General features: G+C 45.6%; 7 protein-coding genes across 7 annotated transcripts; 6 read left to right on the top strand and 1 right to left on the bottom strand.

Moving 5' to 3' along the window:
* Window positions 1-71: 71 nt before the first annotated feature.
* L203_102442 (uncharacterized protein) lies at window positions 72-2045 on the top strand (the record flags this gene model as incomplete). The annotated part of the gene is made up of 6 exons (XM_066211868.1): window positions 72-162; window positions 212-230; window positions 284-391; window positions 444-624; window positions 676-1641; window positions 1689-2045. 6 exons carry the CDS (start codon window positions 72-74, stop codon window positions 2043-2045), a joined length of 1722 nt encoding a protein of 573 aa, XP_066067965.1.
* A 625-nt stretch (window positions 2046-2670) lies between these two features.
* Window positions 2671-4435, top strand: L203_102443 (uncharacterized protein; the record flags this gene model as incomplete). Its single annotated transcript, XM_066211869.1, has 4 exons — window positions 2671-2699; window positions 2754-3684; window positions 3731-3819; window positions 3868-4435. The coding sequence occupies 4 exons, from the start codon at window positions 2671-2673 to the stop codon at window positions 4433-4435; spliced, it is 1617 nt and encodes a 538-aa protein (XP_066067966.1).
* Window positions 4436-5034: 599 nt separating this feature from the next.
* Window positions 5035-7691, top strand: L203_102444 (uncharacterized protein; the record flags this gene model as incomplete). The annotated part of the gene is made up of 8 exons (XM_066211870.1): window positions 5035-5211; window positions 5288-5401; window positions 5457-5567; window positions 5617-5726; window positions 5771-5933; window positions 5988-6080; window positions 6128-7573; window positions 7620-7691. The coding sequence occupies 8 exons, from the start codon at window positions 5035-5037 to the stop codon at window positions 7689-7691; spliced, it is 2286 nt and encodes a 761-aa protein (XP_066067967.1).
* Window positions 7692-7842: 151 nt separating this feature from the next.
* Window positions 7843-8776, bottom strand: L203_102445 (uncharacterized protein; the record flags this gene model as incomplete). Its single annotated transcript, XM_066211871.1, has 4 exons — window positions 7843-7932; window positions 7979-8347; window positions 8404-8588; window positions 8638-8776. The coding sequence occupies 4 exons, from the start codon at window positions 8774-8776 to the stop codon at window positions 7843-7845; spliced, it is 783 nt and encodes a 260-aa protein (XP_066067968.1).
* A 906-nt stretch (window positions 8777-9682) lies between these two features.
* On the top strand, window positions 9683-10541 carry L203_102446 (uncharacterized protein; the record flags this gene model as incomplete). Its single annotated transcript, XM_066211872.1, has 6 exons — window positions 9683-9720; window positions 9778-9871; window positions 9924-10128; window positions 10195-10339; window positions 10391-10474; window positions 10523-10541. 6 exons carry the CDS (start codon window positions 9683-9685, stop codon window positions 10539-10541), a joined length of 585 nt encoding a protein of 194 aa, XP_066067969.1.
* Window positions 10542-11447: 906 nt separating this feature from the next.
* Window positions 11448-14829, top strand: L203_102447 (uncharacterized protein; the record flags this gene model as incomplete). Its single annotated transcript, XM_066211873.1, has 14 exons — window positions 11448-11614; window positions 11663-11703; window positions 11765-11828; window positions 11874-12425; window positions 12473-12618; window positions 12667-12795; window positions 12851-12912; window positions 12964-13047; window positions 13104-13138; window positions 13195-13271; window positions 13329-13381; window positions 13433-13496; window positions 13545-13881; window positions 13932-14829. 14 exons carry the CDS (start codon window positions 11448-11450, stop codon window positions 14827-14829), a joined length of 2709 nt encoding a protein of 902 aa, XP_066067970.1.
* Window positions 14830-16530: 1701 nt separating this feature from the next.
* Window positions 16531-18367, top strand: L203_102448 (uncharacterized protein; the record flags this gene model as incomplete). Its single annotated transcript, XM_066211874.1, has 4 exons — window positions 16531-17170; window positions 17224-17284; window positions 17328-17523; window positions 17582-18367. The coding sequence occupies 4 exons, from the start codon at window positions 16531-16533 to the stop codon at window positions 18365-18367; spliced, it is 1683 nt and encodes a 560-aa protein (XP_066067971.1).
* Between the last annotated feature and the right edge of the window lie 501 nt (window positions 18368-18868).

Here is an 18868-nt window from a genome sequence, read left to right on the forward strand (position 1 = left end):
GATAGATTAAGACTTGAATGGGTTGGGATTCAAAAATCTTTGATTCTTGACATTCCGGTATATTGGCCAAAATGTCGTTTGATTATATTCGTAAACTCGTCTCTGGGAACAAGGCTCGCTTTATTGATCCAGAGAATGCTGTCAACCTCGACCTCGTCTATGGTATGTCTTTGTTTCACTTATAGAGAGTAAAAACTGACTCATACACTAGTCACCGATAGGATCATTATGTAGGAGATTGCGATATTAAGGATCTGTAAGCTAACTGAGTTTTTATTGACAGAATGGGATATCCAGCAATAGGCATAGCAGGTCTCTATCGTAATAAACGGCGTGACGTTCTTCGGTTCATCAACTCTAGACACGGAGAGAAATGGTGGATATGGAACCTGTGCGTTCTATGGCTCTTTGTCCAATATGCCCGTTTAATGGATCAACTGTAGATGTCCGCTCTACGAGAATGCTTATTCTCCAGAAGACATGCACGGTCGAGTATCCAGATATCCATTTCCCGACCATCATCCTCCACCTCTGCCTTTGTTGCCATTGGCTGTACGAGAAATGACTGCATGGTTGGAAGGTGATAGCGAAAGAGTTGCCATAATACATTGCAAGGCTGGAAAGGTTTGTTCTTAACTGTAGATACAATATGTCTGATTTTCTATGATGACATAGGGCCGTTCCGGTACTCTGTTGTGCTCATACCTGCTTTCTCTACCGGAGCTCCCATCGCCACCCGAGTTAGATCATTCCTACCCCCACAAAGAACTCTCAAGAAGGATTACCCAATTCCAAAAGGTTCCAGTTGACCAAGACAATGAGGAGCTCAGCAACGGTTTGGAAATTTCCACCTCATCAGTTCCTTCCGGGGAAGGTGAGGGGTGGGTCTACATAGGTGGCGGAAAAGATGTGGCAGGATTGCAGATTCAAGACGACGATAAGCCAGAAAGGACACCGGCCAGATCTGAGAGGATTCAAGTTGGAGAGAGTGATGTGAAAGACGATTTCATAAAGACCCCAGCATCTTCAACTACAACCATCTCCCATCCTTCTCCGCCGCCTTCTGAGAAGATTCAACTCATTTCCACGCCACCATACAACCCTATTGATATTGGCGACGAGGCTCCTGCTGGTCATCCAGGACAGGAAGATAGAAGTGATGGCAAGGTAGATGAAGTTTTTCGGTTGCATTCGAGTAGGAGGATGAAACCCAGTAGCACTGGCCGAGGCGTCTCAATACCGAGCCAAAGACGATGGTGTAGGTACATACATCTACTGTTCAACAATCAAACTCCACCCTCATATCTTTCCTCAAAGCCTCAGCGGACCCGCCTTCTCTCGGTCACCTTACTTCTTTCCCCTCCTACAAGTTGGCAAAAACCACTTGCTTCACTTCTTGTTGGTTCAGGAGGGACAGGGCAGGGAAAGGCTTGGGCAAGTGTGGCCAGATATGATGATGACTACGTTGAGGAACTGAAAAGACGAGGAGGTACAGGGGAGGGAGTAGGAGGTGAAATCACATGGGGTGGGGTGGCAGGCGATGGGGGATTTGATGCTCGAAAAATGTTTAGAAGTTTTGGCAAGCTGACTCCTGAAGAAAATGATGACTTTGTTAACGAAGGGCTTCCAAAAGAGCACGATGTAAGTGCAATCTGCCGTTTAAAAGTATATATTAATGATGGCTTTAGAATTACATTGTACACCACCTAACACCAGGCCAGCACCATCTAACACTTAATCGCTCAAGAGAATTCCGGCTCAAGTTTCATTTGGGAAATCTACCACTTGGATGGGCATGGCTTATTCCTGCATTCCATTTACCTGAACCAGCACCTCCCACACGTATTCACACATTGACTTTTCCAAGATCCCAAGTGGATTTCCCGGTAGGTCCGGGAGTGGCACTGCACAAAGTGCTGGTGAGGCTGCAAGATGTCTCTGAAGATGACCCAGAGCTGCCTGCTCAGCTGATGAGTGAAGAAGAAGAAAAGAAAGAAGGCGTTGAAGACGATAACAAGGAGGAGAAAGTCAAAGAAGACGCATGACGTGTTATTTAATCTCTTTAATTAAAGAATATGCAACTTTTACAAAGGAATTGGCAATTTGTGTGTGACGGAAAGGAAGGATCCAGGGGTTTTCACAGGTCACTCCGTGGGGCTCTGCATTTCCCCGATATTCCCCAGAAAATTGATTTTTTGCCCCGCGCTGAGGCCCTCCAACACCTACTTTTCATCTTTGACCGGACATTGTCTTTTCCTTTGAATTTTATCATTTCTCTTTTTCATCTATCCTCAACATTTTATATAGACAGCTTCTGCTAAAGAATAGGTAAGCAATCTCCTTGAACTCATCAGAAGACGACGCATGCGATGCGGACTGCGTTGACAAAGCCATGGTGGTCGGTATGCTCGGTGCTCCGGTTTGCTCTCTACTGCCTTGCTGGTGCATCTTTGCCAAAAGTACGCCACTGTCGACGAAATGTCTGCTACTGCAAAAAGTCACCCATGCTTGCAGTTTCTTTGCATCCAATTTTCTCTTTTCGTTAAACCTCACGCAACGAATCATCATTGTCCATCGCTACTGTGCTGAACTATTATCCTAGTCATTATAGCTCATACGGGATTGAGCAGCAGCGCGCCTCACTATTAATTTTTTCGTGTGGTTTGCATCATGTCTATCACCAAAACAGAAGGATTTACGTGAGTCAATTTTCGAGCAATCTCATCGTGAAAATGTTCATTTTCTTTCCAAAGAATCCCTGGGATGGCCCATAACCCCGCAAGACCCAGTTTTCATCGGCCGTTTTCAGATGGATCAATGACAGTAGAAACCGACTTGCTTGCTTCTCTCATGTCTGGTGCCCCTCCTCAGCCTCAATCCAATGAAAGAGGGCAGTATCCCCACATTGCTTTACCATACCACTTTTCTCAATCCATGCCTGTTAGGCAACATTCTTTCGATTACAGTATGCCCTCTCCCTTGTCAACAGGCATCACGTTGTCTGAACATTTTCGTGCCCCTACGTTCAACCCCCTGAAATTTGGGAACGAACATCCGGAGCCCCCAATCAATATCCCCACCCCTGCTTCCAACGCAAATAATTCTCCAAATCCTCAACGCCGCTCAAGTTCGGTTGGCAAAGCTCCGCCAAACAAGACGCGACAAAACCGCAAATCTATGAATGATGTCCGTCCAGCTCGAGGCGCAATTGTCCGCAATCCACGCACGTCTTCTCAAGGCCCACATAAGCCTATGGCCTTGAGAGTCGGTTTGGACACTCACGTCGAAGGCGAATTGACAGACTCCATCTCTCCTCCCGAATTCGGTGGCACAAGCTTTGGACTGGCTATCCCAAGGAATGACAGTATGCCTGACGGCGCTTCTTGGGGCTCTGGTAGCGTTCCTTCCATGGTACCTGGCTCATTTGGCTCGTTTGACACCAACGACGATGTAATCGTTGATAGCCCGGTCACGCCTGTTAAGCCGCTCATGAGCTTTGGCGCAGATGACAGCTATAAAAAACAAAGAAGGCGTGAATGTCATAATCTTGTGGAGAAACGAAGGAGAGAACACATTAACGCCAAGATTGAAGAGCTGGGTAGTTTACTTCCAGATAAGTATAACCAGGTGGAGGAGCCAGAGGAGGAAGATGAGGAGGGTGAAGAGAAAAAGAACAAGAAGAAGGTGTGCGAGCGTTAAGGCTATGTTGATATATACTAACGTTTGATAGAAGAAGAAAGGTGTCATCAGCGCCAAGTCACAAAAGGATGCTGCCCACTGTAAAGGTCGTATTTTAACTCAAAGTGTCAATTATATTCGGTTCGTAACCGTTCTATCCGTCTTATCCCCAAACTAACACTCGCATAGAGATTTGAGGCAGATGAATGACACTCAGGCCAATCGCATCTCTCAACTTGAAGCTTTACTCGTCAACCTTGGAATTAATTCTGACGATTCTCCCGAAAACCACAATCTCGCAGACGGTAGCTTTGCTCGACAAAATCATAACTCCGTCTTTTGGCTTAATGGGAACGACCATAACGTCAACCGCTATGATAACAAGGAAGCTGGGTATAACCTCCAGGCTATGCGACCTTCTCCAGAGCCCGAGCGACCTTTTCCTTTTGAGTATGATACGAGACCCTGGACATCCGATTCCCCGGCTCCTGGGCCCGAAGCTACCAATGGTGATGTTTACATGCCTTATGAGCCTTCTCCTTCGTCCACGAACAATTCTCGTGAACCTGTTCGAAGAATGAGTCAATCTGGATCAAGCGATGTAGATCAAAACCCTCTTTCCCCTTTGGAGAATATAAATAGAGGACGTCCGAGGGGGAGAATGAGGCAAGACTCGCAAGCTGATCTACAAGTTGGAATGTCTGGGCTTTTTAGAGCGGAGAATAGGGATGATTCATCAGCTGAACTAAGATGGTAATTCTGTTTTTGAAGTGTTAAGAAATTGACTGGGCAACTTAAACCTCTCTTGTTGTTGGATCTATTAGCGCAACGTGTACAGTCATCAAGAGTCATGCTTTTCATAATAGGTTTTTGCTTCAAGCCGCTTTCAAGGCAAGGAAAGTCTTCACCCACCATTCATTTCTTATTCTCCTTTATTGTGGACATTAATCAATTAGCTGGAAGAATAATGTACGCTGGGGTATTCAGTGTGATTTTTAAAAAGATTATTCGCCTGGGAGTTTAAGAATTGTAATAATAGCTCTATGTATACAAACTGTTTAATCATTACAAAAAAAAAGGTACATAGTAATTCAACTGTACAATAATCCAGTCGTTGCGAAGGGCTTGCTGAGGACGGGATCAAATCTTGCCCAATTCGCATATTCTGTAACAAATAACTAAAGAGCTTTGTAAATGGCGACATCTTTATGTTCATTTTATTCAAACTACTCATTTTTTGTTGGCCATATCACATCTAATAGAAGATACCCAACCGCTTGAATCTAACCATATTGAAGGATAACTTCACAAAACCTGGATAGTCCCACGGCTCAACTGCTCTGCAACAAACGTAAAATGCAGCACCAATATCTCTCAAGTCTCAATCAACATGGCTCTATCCCTGGGAACCAAGGAGGCGATCCTCATGGACAAATGGACCTACCTTGGGGGGCACCCTTCCCAAGTCTGCACCTTTGGCCAATACAGGATACATTTCAGATGAAGATGATTCATCTACCTGAAGGACAGAGGGTACGCATAGTTTTTAACTCATGCAGTAGATGTCACTATATGGGCTGGGGCCAGTGCTTATGCTTTTGATGGATAGGTCAAAGTTGGTCGGCAGACCAACAACAAAACCGTCCCAGGTGAACGCAACGCCTATTTTGACAGCAAAGTTCTTTCTCGTCTACACGCTGAAATATGGGAACAGAATGGCAAGGTATGTCTTTCAAAGATACAGTCAACGTACATGGCTTAACTTGTACCGCTGATAGATTCTCATAAAAGATATTCGGTCATCAAACGGGACATTTATTAACAGTGAGAGGCTGAGTCCGGAAGGAGTAGAAAGTGATCCTGTTGAAATCAAGAGCGAAGATCAAATTGTGAGGCTTTGCGTGTCACGTTACCAGCTCACAGTTTTATGGTATCCAGGAGTTTGGTATCGACATTGTTAGTGACGATAATCGCACAATCGTACATCACAGAGTTGCTGCAAAGGCCTACTGTGTGTTCAACGAAGAAGATGCTGCCCGTAGTGCAAGGTTCGTTGAAATCACTTTGTTAAATATCGACTGACATAAAATAGAGAATTAGCGGCTTACCAGCATGATAACCCTAGAATGCGCCGTATACCGCAAGAGATGCATCATCAAGTAGTTAATCCCATGGCGCACATGGGTCCAGCCATGATGAGTGGAGGTGGGAAGGCTGGGTCATTGAGTTTTGATCATGTTTTGAGCAAGTTACAGGTTAGTTTCAGTGACTAATAAGTAGAAAGGGGGACGGTTGACTACGACTCATAGGCTGAACTGCATGCAAGTAAAGAGACCGGCGCAGAGTTACAAAACTTGGCAACTACTTTTACTGGAATTCAGGATACCCTTAGTGGCGGTGTTGCAAGTATTGTCTTCTAGAATCTGGATTTTTTCTGATTAAGCAATAGCCGCCGTCTCAAAATGGCTCTGCCGCCCAATATATCCCTCCTCAATTCCGTTCTACATCTGCCGAAGCTCAAGCAGCCCTTGCTGGCCCTCATGGTCAAGAAGCTGCTGCCTTTATTGCTCTCCAAGCTCAATTGAACGAAACACAGTCCAATCTCTCGGGCTATCTTGGCAAGATTCAATATCTCGAAACCCAGCTAAAAGAGCACGAAGTCGTCAAAGCTGATGTACAGAGTATGAAAGAGCAAATGGAGTATACAAAAAGAGAAATGGACATGGTACTGGCTGGGCATCGAGGTAGACCGCTTGAAAGAAAAGGAAATGGGAACCCGGAATTAGAAGAAGACGTCGATGATGATGACGCCAGGAGTGTAGCTACAGTAATGGATGATAAGGAGACAGAGGACCGAGTACGAGAGCGGCGTAGGGCAGAGAAGAGACAGAGGCACGAACGGGAACAGGTGGAAAGGCCAAGTACACCCGAGCCCACAGTATTAGATGATGATGAAGATGAGAAAACAGGAGAGATGGGCGAATTTGACGCAGATGCTACATCTTCGGGTGGCTTAACTGCTCGTGAGAAGGAGATGCTTGAACAAAACAACCATCTAGTATTCCAGATTAATACACTTTCTACAGAGATTACTGAAGCCCTCTCTCTTTCTAGAGCCCTTCAGTCTCAACATACCGAAGCGATGTCGGCCGTCAAGCTACTTACCGAAAGAATATCATCGTTGGAAGATGGCCTATCTAGCAAAATCAATGAAGAAGTAAGTAAGGCAGAGGAGAGATGGGAGAGCTGGCGTGTGAGATTTGAAGAGAGCTGGAAAAAAGAGAGGAATGGATGGGAAAAAGAGCGTGAGAGATTGCGAGGAGTTGTCCGAGAATGGGAAGAGGCTTCTCGACGAGCACATGAGGAAGAGGAGGAGAGAAGAGAAAATGAGAGGTTGAGCGAAGACGAATTTATTGATGAAGAAGAGGGAGATGATGATAATAATGATATTGAGATTGAAGAAACCAACGGCCAGCTGGATGTTGAATGGGAAGAAGTCTCAAGCAATCAATTGACTCTTTCTCCTGCTCGAAAAATTAAACGACGTCGGCCTAGTCACAAAACCGTTTTAGCAGTGCGCGCTCTAAAAGCCGTTGCTGATGGTGATTCGTCAATTGTTTCAACCACGCCAAAAGGTGTCGTGGACCTTGATAGTGAAGCCCTGAGACCCATTTTGATAAAACGATCAAAGAAAACGAAACGGAATGGGGATCTATCTAGGAATGGCAGTGACCGAACACTCACGCTTGATAAAAGTCGTGATGGCGATGGCGATGAGCATTGTGGTGAAAAGGACAGTAGCGAGAGTGGACTGGAGAGCCAAGATACGCTGAAAAAAGAACATAAAGTCGAGAGAAAAGAAACAAGGAAAAAGGTTCAGCAGCAAGTTGTTCAAGTGGGTTCAATTCATATGATGGAAGAATCTACCTGATGAATCGTAGCCTCAAACAGTTGTAGGAGTTTTAGTTGTTGCGATCGTCGTCGGCGCATTTTGGTACAAGAGCAAGGAGTAGCAATGACTGAGAAAGACGGAAAGAGGCAAGCAATATGAACGATGCGGAGCACAAGTGTGCATTATGTTGATTGACTTGAATATGCCTTAATACAATGAAATGTTATGCCTCATTTGAACATCTCTATACATACATTAACCTCTATGTATAGTTAAACGCCCCGTTCCTCAGCTCCTTCAATAAGTGTTTGTCCCAAGATTGCGTGTGTTTCTCTTGAAGCTGTGATGGCTTTCTCAATCATCTTCAACAAATATTAGACTCAGTTCCACAACATAGCTCAAACTCACCAAACATGCCTCATCAATAGCAATCTCCCCTGTCAACCATAGATCTGTCACCTTTCCAACAGCCGGCATAGTTCCAACCATGACTTTGGCCTCGCTTTCAACTTCTTCGTCCTTTGTAGGATCAAGAACCACCTTGCCATTCTTTAATTTTGAAACTACATTGCCCACTCCTAATCCTGCCATTTCTATACCAGCGTCGGCAACAGCAGCAGAAGCCACGTTCAAACCGGCAGAAAGAACATTCGACAGTGTGTCGGATTCCAAGATTAGAAGATGAACGTCAATGATCGACTTGGGTAGACGATGAAGATGGATAGTGGGCAGAAGCAACTGAGTTAAAAGGATGGAAAGTGGGAGCGGCTCAGTATCCTACAATCTCAACTTGTCAGATATGCAGGAATCAATAGGATACAGTGAGTCCTTACCCGTAACGGTGCTCGACGAGGATCAGAAGCAAACGGTGCAAACTTCACTTCGAGATTGAGAGACCCTTCTGAAGAATATGGTGGTGGTTTAGGTCTTGGACCATAAACTGAACATGCAATCTTAACCCCTCCAGCTTCTATATACCCGCTGCCATTCGCTTGAGTAATGAGGCCAGTATTTAAGACTATGAACTCATTAGCAAAGAGTCAGACTGTAGACGATACACTACCAACATATAGGTCTTGCTTCCAAGTCTCTGCGGTCTGTCCGTATAGATGGGCCAGCTTGCCGTTCTTCTACCAAAGGCTCATACACCAGAGGGATAGATACTTCGGGTGGTGGGTTTCGTCGACGGTCAGTTGTTGCAGACATGGTGAATGCAACAATGAAGAAGAGATGTTGTTGAGAAAGTTTAAAGCTGAATTAAAAAGAGTTTGCAACCATTCCCATGACCACAATTGATATATTCAAGATTCCGGTAGCTTCTAAATATTTTATAGCCTTGCATAAACTGTCAATTTCAAGTACATGCATATTTATTCCATCGTCATGAATGTGGGCAGAACTCAGGCCAAGTACACCACAACAGAAAATGCCCCGGCTAGACGTCCAGTCCTAATGTAGCTATAGATCCTCCTGTAGAGATTTCTGGGTACAGCAAAAAATAGCCCCCAAAACCCACAATAACGGGATCATGTACAATTGATTGATTCTAAAGAAAAAGAGAAGGTAAACCGAAAAAAAGGGGAAATTTATAGAAAGGTGACGCCACAAAATGTAATGCCGATAATTCCCGTCAAGCTTGTGACTGAAAGAGCGTTATTGTAGATATTGACATAGGAGATACTTGTACAACAGTATTTATATCTAGGTAAAAAAAAAAAGAAGCGTAAACTTTCAAGAAATACGCAGCAAGAGTATCCAAATACACACTACCCAGAAGGATATAAAACTAGAGCAAGAAATTCAAGATGGTGAGCTTTTGTTTGTGGTGAAATACTGTCATGGAGTTGGATGGACCTGCCTGGAAGGGCAATGTATAATGGAAATGGCGATGAGGCTAGAACGGAGCTACCGGGAGGGAATCATATCATGTTTGATTACCAGAGAACGGGAAATATGTCAGTGAATAAAGTGGATTGCTGACAATACCATTCGTTCGGCTTCTGTTTCTTTTTTTCCTTCTAAATCAATATAGCCTCGTAAGTAGCAGGTTCTACTAGCATAATGTGCTTAAGCTGAAGCCACTGGCTAGCTCCCAAACCGAAGCACTCCAAGATGGTGACCTTGCTTCACTACAGACTAAAGGTTACTCTGTAAATACATCCTGTCTTACGCACATGAGAGAACACGCACGATTGACACAAAAATAGTAACGATGGCCGATCACTCGTTGGGCAAATGTTGGCATATGATAAACACATGAACTTTGTGCTCGCAGAATGTGAAGAATTCAGGACCGTCAAAGTAAAAATTAGCCCTGCCTTGACATATAACCATCTTCTGATTCACATGACAGGGCAAAAAGGCCAAGGGTTCCACTACCAACGAGCCTACTCCTACGACTCAACAAAAACGGACGCTTGGTCTTGTCATTCTCCGGGGTGAAACTATCGTCTCTGTCTCTGTGGAAGGACCACCTCCAATTCAAAAAGATGAGCCAAATTTGATTCCTGGGCCGGGCAAGGGTATGGCTGCTGGAAGAGGAATGCCCCTTGGTGTTGGTCAGTCGGTCTTGCTGAATGACTTTTCCGCCCGACATTCGAACCCTGCTGACTGGTATGGCTTAGGTGCTCCTGGTGCTATGGCGGCTCGACCAATGCCATACGCTCGACCTCCTCCTGGGTTCCCCGCCGGTATGCCTGGGATGCCTCCCGGAATGCCTCCTGGGTTCCCCCCTGCAGGCGGACTGCCGCCCGGAATGCCTCCAACGGGGTATGGTCAAGTCTTTTAATTGTCAAAAGATCAAGCTGACATTTTCAACAGAATGCCTCCCGGCTTCCGGCCGCCTGGGTTCCCTGGCGCGGGTATGCCTCCTGGATTCCCTCCTGCTGGCCAGATGCCTCCTGGGTAAGTCTACTGTGCCCTCACACAGTCGCTGTTCTGATCAAGATATAGATTTGGCCCCCCGAAATAACATTACTCTAGTCGGCCAACCTGTTGAGCCTAGAGGTAGATGTGATGGAATGGGCTGTCGTGTTTCACTCTGAATGATTAGGACCCATGCATATATGCAAAACAATTTCTACTCTGTCAAAAAGCGCTACCAAAGTGCCTCACAAACATGATCAGTTAAGGTCGACCACCATCCCTTGATATTTATTGCCGTTGTCGCTTGATGAGTGAATATGCCAAAGCGGAGATGGTCCATCTGGACGGAAAGTTGCCAACTGTGGCCATTGCTTTATGCATGAAAACTTGAAAAGAAAACTTTTGATTCCTCTCCATTCACCGTTGCCTACTCAAATTTTGATCCATTCTCTCATACTTCCGCTTCATCCAATGACATTATTTTTCTCCTTACAACCTTTCATTCCGACTCCTATTCTTCTTATCTTGATGCATTCTCGGGCGATATTTCAGCATACATAGAGCAGAAACGCCTGTGGTACCCGCATAAACGCCATAAACATTGGTCTTTTAGTAATAGGGAAGTTGTGTGCGTCGACCAAACACACCTCGTTTCAATTGTCCATCGGCCACTTACATGGAAGCAAGCAAGACACCAGCGCAGAAAAGATTCTAGATTCTGCAGAGAATCCGATATACTCATCCGAGGGTGAATTATATCACCGTGTTGCATGTGTATGGGAAGCTTTCTGTTTACATTTGTGCATTCTCTTTTCTTTTCTTTTTTCTTTTTTGCTTCCACATCTTTCACAACTATCACCACAACGAGGCGATTCTTCTTTTTTTATCCTCCATGAAGCTGACAAACCCGCTGTATTTATAGTTGGAACCAACGCTTAGTACTGTCAATTACCTATAACTGTATCGAAGGATTGTTGAATCGCGTATTCACTCTTCATTCATCTTCTCAACCATGGTGGCAACGGAAAAGCCCAGCGCAGAAGGTTCGATGCGACCACCGGCCTTACCCATTAAGAAGGGATCCTCTCTGGTAAATGAAAAGAAGCCTGCGGCCAAGGCTGTCAAAGGGGACAAGGAAAAGACTGGGAGACAGAGCTTTAGTTGTGCCGAGTGTCGACGGTGGGTTGCAACGCGTCAGTCAGAGATGATGCTGATGAGCGGCAACAGGTTGAAACTAAAGTGTTCAAGAGAGTGGCCATGTACTTCGTGTAGGTAACTTTGGCATTGGCTTTACAGGCTAAAGAGGAGCTGATGCATCGTCATGGATAGGTGAGAAGAGGGGATGCGCGCAGATATGTCCCAATGGCGAAATGCGAACAGGCAAGGGCAAGAGGTGAGATCTGATTCATGATTGACAGCGACTAAACATACCATACAGGTTGATTCTTGCAGATACGGCTGAGCTTCACCAGCGCATCTCGTTGCTTGAGGTTGCGCTTGCTCAGTCTCATGCCAAAACAACGTCCTCCCCTCATCCCCTTCTCGAATCGCCATATCTTTTCTCTCCTAGAGAGTCCAAGCCTACTCGCAACGGGAAACCATTCAACGCGGAAGAAGATGACCTTCTCCAAGGAGCATTTGGGACATTGACAGTCGGCCAAGAAGGTCAAGCTAGGTTTGTGGGCAGTTTTGCAGGTAGCGAGTATCTGAGAGAGGGAGACAATTCAGAAGACGATGTCCCTATCTCTAATGTTGGTGTCAGCCAAACGGCTGAGAGAAGATCAGGATTCATGACGCCGCCTGCTACTGCACAGGGCCAATGGGCGAGACCACACGAACAGCTCACTCTACCGGGACTTGGCTTGCATTCTTCTCTCTTTGCAAATGGAGAGGTCAAATATGATTTAGATAGACTGAGAGCAGAACTGCCTGATTATGATTTGGAAGGGAGAAACTTGGTGGAAAGTTATTGGGAGAATGTTAACTGGCAGTAAGTCTGTTCTTTTTGTAAAATCTGGAGTTTAACAAAAACTGCAGATATCAACCTATTCCGAGGGCAATGTTTGAGAATGATCACGTTCTCAGCGCCTACGATACCGAATCATCCCCCAATGCCCACAAGCTTGCCTGTGTCTTTTTTGTCATGGCTCTGGGTGCAATGTATGACTTAAATCGTCCTCCTTGTAAGCCCATTTTGAAACCATGATCGTTTCATCTGATTGCATGTATAGTCCACCCGAGAGGCGAACAACTGTTTCTGCTTGGGCGTGCCTGCATAAGCACGGTTGGCATCGAGCAAGCTAGTCCTGCCACTGTACAAGCCATACATCTTATGGGTACTTATATACTCAATGACAAGCGCGAGTGGACACATTTCTAAGATTATAACGAAGCTGATGAAGTCAACAATAACAGGTGGAAATGGAGGTGAAGTCTTTTGGCCCATTCTAGGGACTGCAGTCAAGATTGCTCAAAGTGTACATTAATGTTTTTCATGCCTTCCAAACGCCGCTGACTTCAGTTTGCAGTTGGGCCTTCATCGAGACGGGTCTCATTATGGTCTATCACAATATGAGATCGAGGAACGACGAATCGTTTGGTGGGAGATTGTGGTAAGCCAATTATTTTTTTCTTTCATATGATTTTATATCTGACATTTGGCGCCCAGACGTACGACAGACTGCAAGCTCTTTGTTTCGGGAGGTGCGTTTATCCCTAGCCCTTCACCTTGGACTATCATGTGCTGAAAGTGATTACAGGCCTTGTTCGACAAGTTTTAGGTGGTCAGATACAAAAATACCAGAGGTTCCTGAGCTCATAAATGATGAGACTAGTTGTACGTTGTCATTCTTAGTTTTTATGACAGGCTTTAAGCTGATCCTTAATTATGTAGTCCATCGTACCAAGTATCAGTTGATGAATTTGATGGAGCGAGTGATTGATGTGGTAAGCTACACTTCAACATGTGAATGCAGTTGAGCTCATTCTAATCCTTAGCAAACACAAGTCACTCCTGTATCATTCTCTGTGGTGTCACAACTGGATTCGGATATCCGCGAGTGTGAGTAACGTCGTAGAACTGTGGGGAGTCTCATCTAATTATTTACAGATAAGAAGAACCTCGCCGATCTCCTTCTGCCTAAGGTTCCCATTCAGGAACTCCCAATTGATCCCAGCGTCCACCCTCACTTGGTGATTCATCGTCTTGGTATACGCCTGCAGATTGCTCAGATGCGCCTTCTTCTTAATCGGCCTTTGTTCGCTCGGGCTTTGAAAGATTCACCTGATGATCCATCCCGCTCCAAACTTGGTCTCAGTTTTGTTGCGCTATTTGAGAGCGCCCAAGAGATTGTACAGCTGGTCAAAGCATTGGTGATTTATCATCCATCTTTGGTTGCACGTTGGTGGTTTTTTTGGTTCCACGCTTTCTCCTCGGCTGTCTGCCTGTGAGTTTGCTTAAAAATATTTTATAATGCAAAGCTGAAGCAAAACATAGCGCCGCAATCGCGATTCGTGCGCCCTTATGTGCTTTTGCCAGCCCTTCTTTCCATGGCATGTCTATCGTTTGTGACATCTCTGCTGCTGCTCGTGAAGGTTGTCGTGCCAAAAGAGGTCTTCCTATCCTTTTGCGCCTTCGTAAGAGAGCCCAAGAAGCGTTGGTAGCCGCATCTCGATCCAAAAACAAGACAACTATAGAAGGCACAGGAGAAGAAGACGATTTAAGTCACCTCGTTGGGTCCGCCAAGCTTAGAAGAGTCCAGCATCCTCGAAGACCATCTCATTCCAGCCCTGGTTCAGCAGCTATGGCAGTTGGCGTAAACGGCGGGTTAGATGGTACTCCTTCTCCAAACTCTGGTGGATCAATAGGAACATCTTCGACACTGGTCGAAGGCGGATTGTATGAAGGGGTTGTTCCTTCATTCCCCGTTGATCATACACCATCAACAACGCGAACATTACCCAGTTCTTTTTCAACCAGCGCAGGTTCTCAACCGCCTATGGCTTCCACTTCCTGGCCTTCTGATGATCCAATGAATGGTTATATCCCATCAACTCTTTCTAATCCTACCAGTCACTGGTCGAATGTGATCAATTCTTCACCCATTGATATCATGTCTAACATGCCTTTCAGCCCAGATAATAACAGAGTAGACAGGGATATGTCAATAGCTTTTGGTATGAATGTGATGGAGATGGGCATGGAAATGGGAATGGGCGTGGGCGTGGACATGATGTCTAATAGAATGGGAATGATTGCTCAGTTCGACAGTGGGGACAACCATATGGGAAACGGGCTCGATGGATCGCCTGCGCGCCGTGGAGGCCCGACAAATGCTGATCCAGAATATTTCGGATTTGATTTTGAAGCTTTTGTGAACCAGATGGGAGAGTGATTAATGACGGTATTTTAACATAGTATGCTCAATTGATATGCTTGGATTTCTACTTGGTTAGGTCCCATTTGGTTTCTTATCTGAAACTTGGTTGTATGTTATCAACTACTGGTCCTCTTGGCGTGTATATTCTTCTGTGGCTTATAGTGGTCTATACGACTTTTCTATGCATGATAGTACAAACGCTGTACCGACACTTGCAACCAACTTGCAAAATAAACACTGGTTCAAGTAAATGACCATTACGTAATCATCGCAAACCACTGAACACATAAATAACTTATATAATAGGACAACATTTGATCGGATCGAGGCGCTGTAAGAAAGAGATCGGCAGCGGATTCTTTTGTCGCATTTGTTTAAGTGTCGGGACAAACGGGCTCTCCGCTTGCATGCAGACCCGTTCAAATTTTTACTAGCATAACCACTGCCACCATCCATGCACGCAAAAAAAAAAAGAGCAAAACAAACTATTGGAACCCCTGTCAGCCAAAAAATGGCTTTTTGACTGGACAACCTCCACCGGTTTTGAGCCGTATTGGACCCTGAAAAGTGCGACGCTCGAGCCAAGGATAGAGCAAAGCGTGCCTGACTCATCTCCCGAGGCCCGACACTGCTGGTTACTCTTCCAATTAACAATCTTTTGACATCTTTTCTTGTTTCTATTCTTTTCTTTTCTAAATTTTTGTTATTTTACGCGCCATCCAAAGCAATAGACGGCATTTTTATTGCGTTGCTGAGTGTTTTCTACTGACAAGTATCAAGACACAAGCTCTCAACGTCGGCAAATTCATAGTAAGTCTATCACTCACAATGTTTTTACGGCCATGTCCTCGTTAAAACCGTGTCTGGGTGGCGATATGGCTGACTGCTCTTGTCACTTGGCGTGACAAGAGCAATACACATGTCATATGGAGGAGTCCAACAGCGTGCTCTGTCTGATCTGGTCGTGACACTTCCTCTTTTGTTTCTGTTCATCAAGGACGACATACTTACCAGAGACTAGGTTTAGCTATCCATATACAGCCAGAAAGTCAGCTGTATCTCTACAACTCAACCCGTGTAAGTCATCTCAGCCTGTTCCTCCATTTTATCACTTTTCACATCCTGTGTGATCGTTCTCCACTGCCATCTTTTGTGTGTCCAGTCTTATGCCGTGTTATTTCCTTGTGGCTGCGTAGTCTATTGGTTTTACCGCTCTCTACTTGCTCTACGAGTCTTGAAGCCATCTCTCTGTAAGAGGAAAAGTTGGAGCGGCTAAAGGACAAGCTGGACACGCTGTTGGGCGATACGGCATCCTTCTGTGTGCTTTGCGGGTTCCCTCGATCCCTTGGAGAACGCCTGTCGCCCTTCGCCATAGGCCATGCTGTTGGCGCTGTGCTTTTGCGAGTTTCCCTCTCTGTGCATGCCTCGGCGTTCCCAGTCAGTGTTCATCGTCGCCTTCTGCCAGAGGCCATCCCTTGTGCTCTCCCTGGCTGAAATCCTTGCCCTTTCGGAGTTTCGTCTCGTATGCCACGTGCAAATCGGGAAATCTTACGTAATGTGCCAGTATGATCCGCTGGTATCAGGTGCGGGGCACCGCACGCATCTCGATCGGACGGCTTTCCTTTCACCTTTCTGACCTTTATTTCTTGTTTGTTTACGAGTGCGGTGTTAACGATGCATCGTAGAGACTTTTCTTGAGAGGTGGACTTTGAAAGCATGTCTGCTGTAGTATCTCCCTCAGCGACTGTCTTTGCCCCTCCCGACAATTCCCAGCGACATACTCCTACTTATGCCCATCGCAAGATCAACACTGTCACTACGACACACTATACGCTAGGCCATGTCGACAATGTATTAACGACTAACGGGAGCGACATTTGCGTCGATAGCAAGGATAGACGCGGTGTTGGGATGGCGTTTGATCTCAATGCACATCGAGACTCGACCAACATGATGATGAGCAATGAGTTTGGTTCGCACGTCAATGGCAATATACCGATGGATCCTGTCATTGAAGATGGGCGAGTAGATGGGTTTGGTGATGTTGTAGGGGATGGAGATCAATCGACCCACTTTGTGCTCGGTAAAAGAAAGGTCGAGGAAGAGCTAGATACCGAAGGGGAGGATGAGTTGCTCGAAGACGGTGATCTGCGCCGGATAGAGGCAGGCAGGCCAGCAGCTATCGATGCGACAGATAGCCATGAGACCAAGGATGTGACTGAACGCCTTGAGTATGTGGAGGAAAAGGAGGATAAGGCCGAGAGTGACTCTAGATCTGATATTGCCGCTTTCAAGGAGGATGAAAAGCCCAAACGTGCACCAAGGAAAAGAAGAAAATGGCTGAGAAAGGGAGAAGGTCAGTTTGATAGTTGTTGCAAGTATAGGAGCTCGCTGATGCTTGCATCTTAGTCGATCCGGATGACCCTGTAGCTGTGGCCAGACAGCAAGCCAAACATAAACTGATTGACGAGTAGGTGCATTCGTGTAAAGAAGGCTAAACTGATCTGGGCTAGTGCTATTGGTAGCCTAGATGCGCAAGAAGAAGCGCTATTGAAAGGAACGCATCCGCAACTCTTGTCGCTTTGGCAGGAGTTGGAGAGTAGGAAACAACTACAATTTGGATGGGTAGAAGCTCGCAAGGAAGCAACAGAAAGCGAGTACACAAGAATGAAGCATCATTGGGAGGAAACGGCAAGATTCAATTTTCATGTATGTATGTTTCTCTGCTTGCATTGCTCGTAAAAGTCAAGTTCTGACGCGCTGCCAGGTCCGTCTTGATGAAATTGCCAATGAACTCACACATGATAATCGGCAAAAAAATGCTCGGATACATGCAGAGCGGACGGCATTGAGACGAGATCCAAATACTCTTCCAAACCTTCGGGCTGGTCGAGGTGGTGGAGGTTGGACCATATTTGACAAGTATCTCTTGTCTACTGGCGAGCAGCACCTTATCTCTGTAGAGATTCAAGGCCAAGTTCGACAACGTCGCGACATCTCGCGAGAGATTCGGCCTCTTAGTGAAGCTGATGCAATGACGGATCTGCAAAAGATGGGCTTGATTCAACCACCTGCACAGGATCAGGTTCAATCACCCTCCCCTCCTCATCGTTCTTCATCCATACATTCTCATTACAATCATGCCCATGGCCAACAAAGCAAGCGTCCTCCCATACAGGCCCCGTGGCCGCAGCCTGAAAGGCGATACCAACCACCTCCTGTATTACCTCCAACACAGCCCCATGGAATTTGGGACCGTCCAGACCCAGTCTATCATTCGCTTCTCCCACCACCTTATCCTCTAACATATGATTCTCGAGCCGTTCACGAGTATGATGATAGGAGAGAACGAGAGAGGATTCCTCCAGCAGCTGTGGCATATCAAAGCCGACCTGATCCCCCTTCACGATATCACTTTTGGCAGGACCCAGTGCCCGGCTCGTCATCGAGCTCTAAAACTGGGCCTCCTTCAATGGGTTATTTCCCTCTTTACCCAAGGTCGACGACACTCCAATCTCAAATGGGACATCCGCCTCCACGCTTATCACGGTGAAGGGTGGAGCGACATTTGACATCATTCTGCCACATGATCTCTCCTGCATAATCGGTCATTCCTGGACCAATCAATCTCATATCTCGATATCAAAATCCATCAGCTGATAGCTGAAAAAGAAGTCTTGGGAATGTCGGTATAGATATTTTTAGATACCCCTACTCTCATATTTCTTGCCATTCGCATTATTTTGATGTTGTATATTAACTGGCCTTGTCCTTGGCGTCGCAATTTATTCATTTGCTGCATTCACATAGAAGCGTAAAGGTGTATGATGCATATTATGTGAAAGAAAGAAACTATAGAGGAGCTATATCTATGTCCGTGTTGAACCGCTAGAATCAGTCTGAACGTTATGAACAACTTAGTATTCTTGGAACGGGAAACTGTCCCAAGATATTATGACTTTTAGGTATTATATAAGAATAGACAAACAGCTGTTTCAATAACTACTGACATGCTAGAAAGCCTCAAGTTAAAGCAGATAGCCATCATTATACC

This window comes from Cryptococcus depauperatus, chromosome 3 (genome assembly GCF_001720195.1).
Source record: "Cryptococcus depauperatus CBS 7841 chromosome 3, complete sequence".
NCBI classification, from domain to species: Eukaryota; Fungi; Basidiomycota; class Tremellomycetes; order Tremellales; family Cryptococcaceae; genus Cryptococcus; species Cryptococcus depauperatus.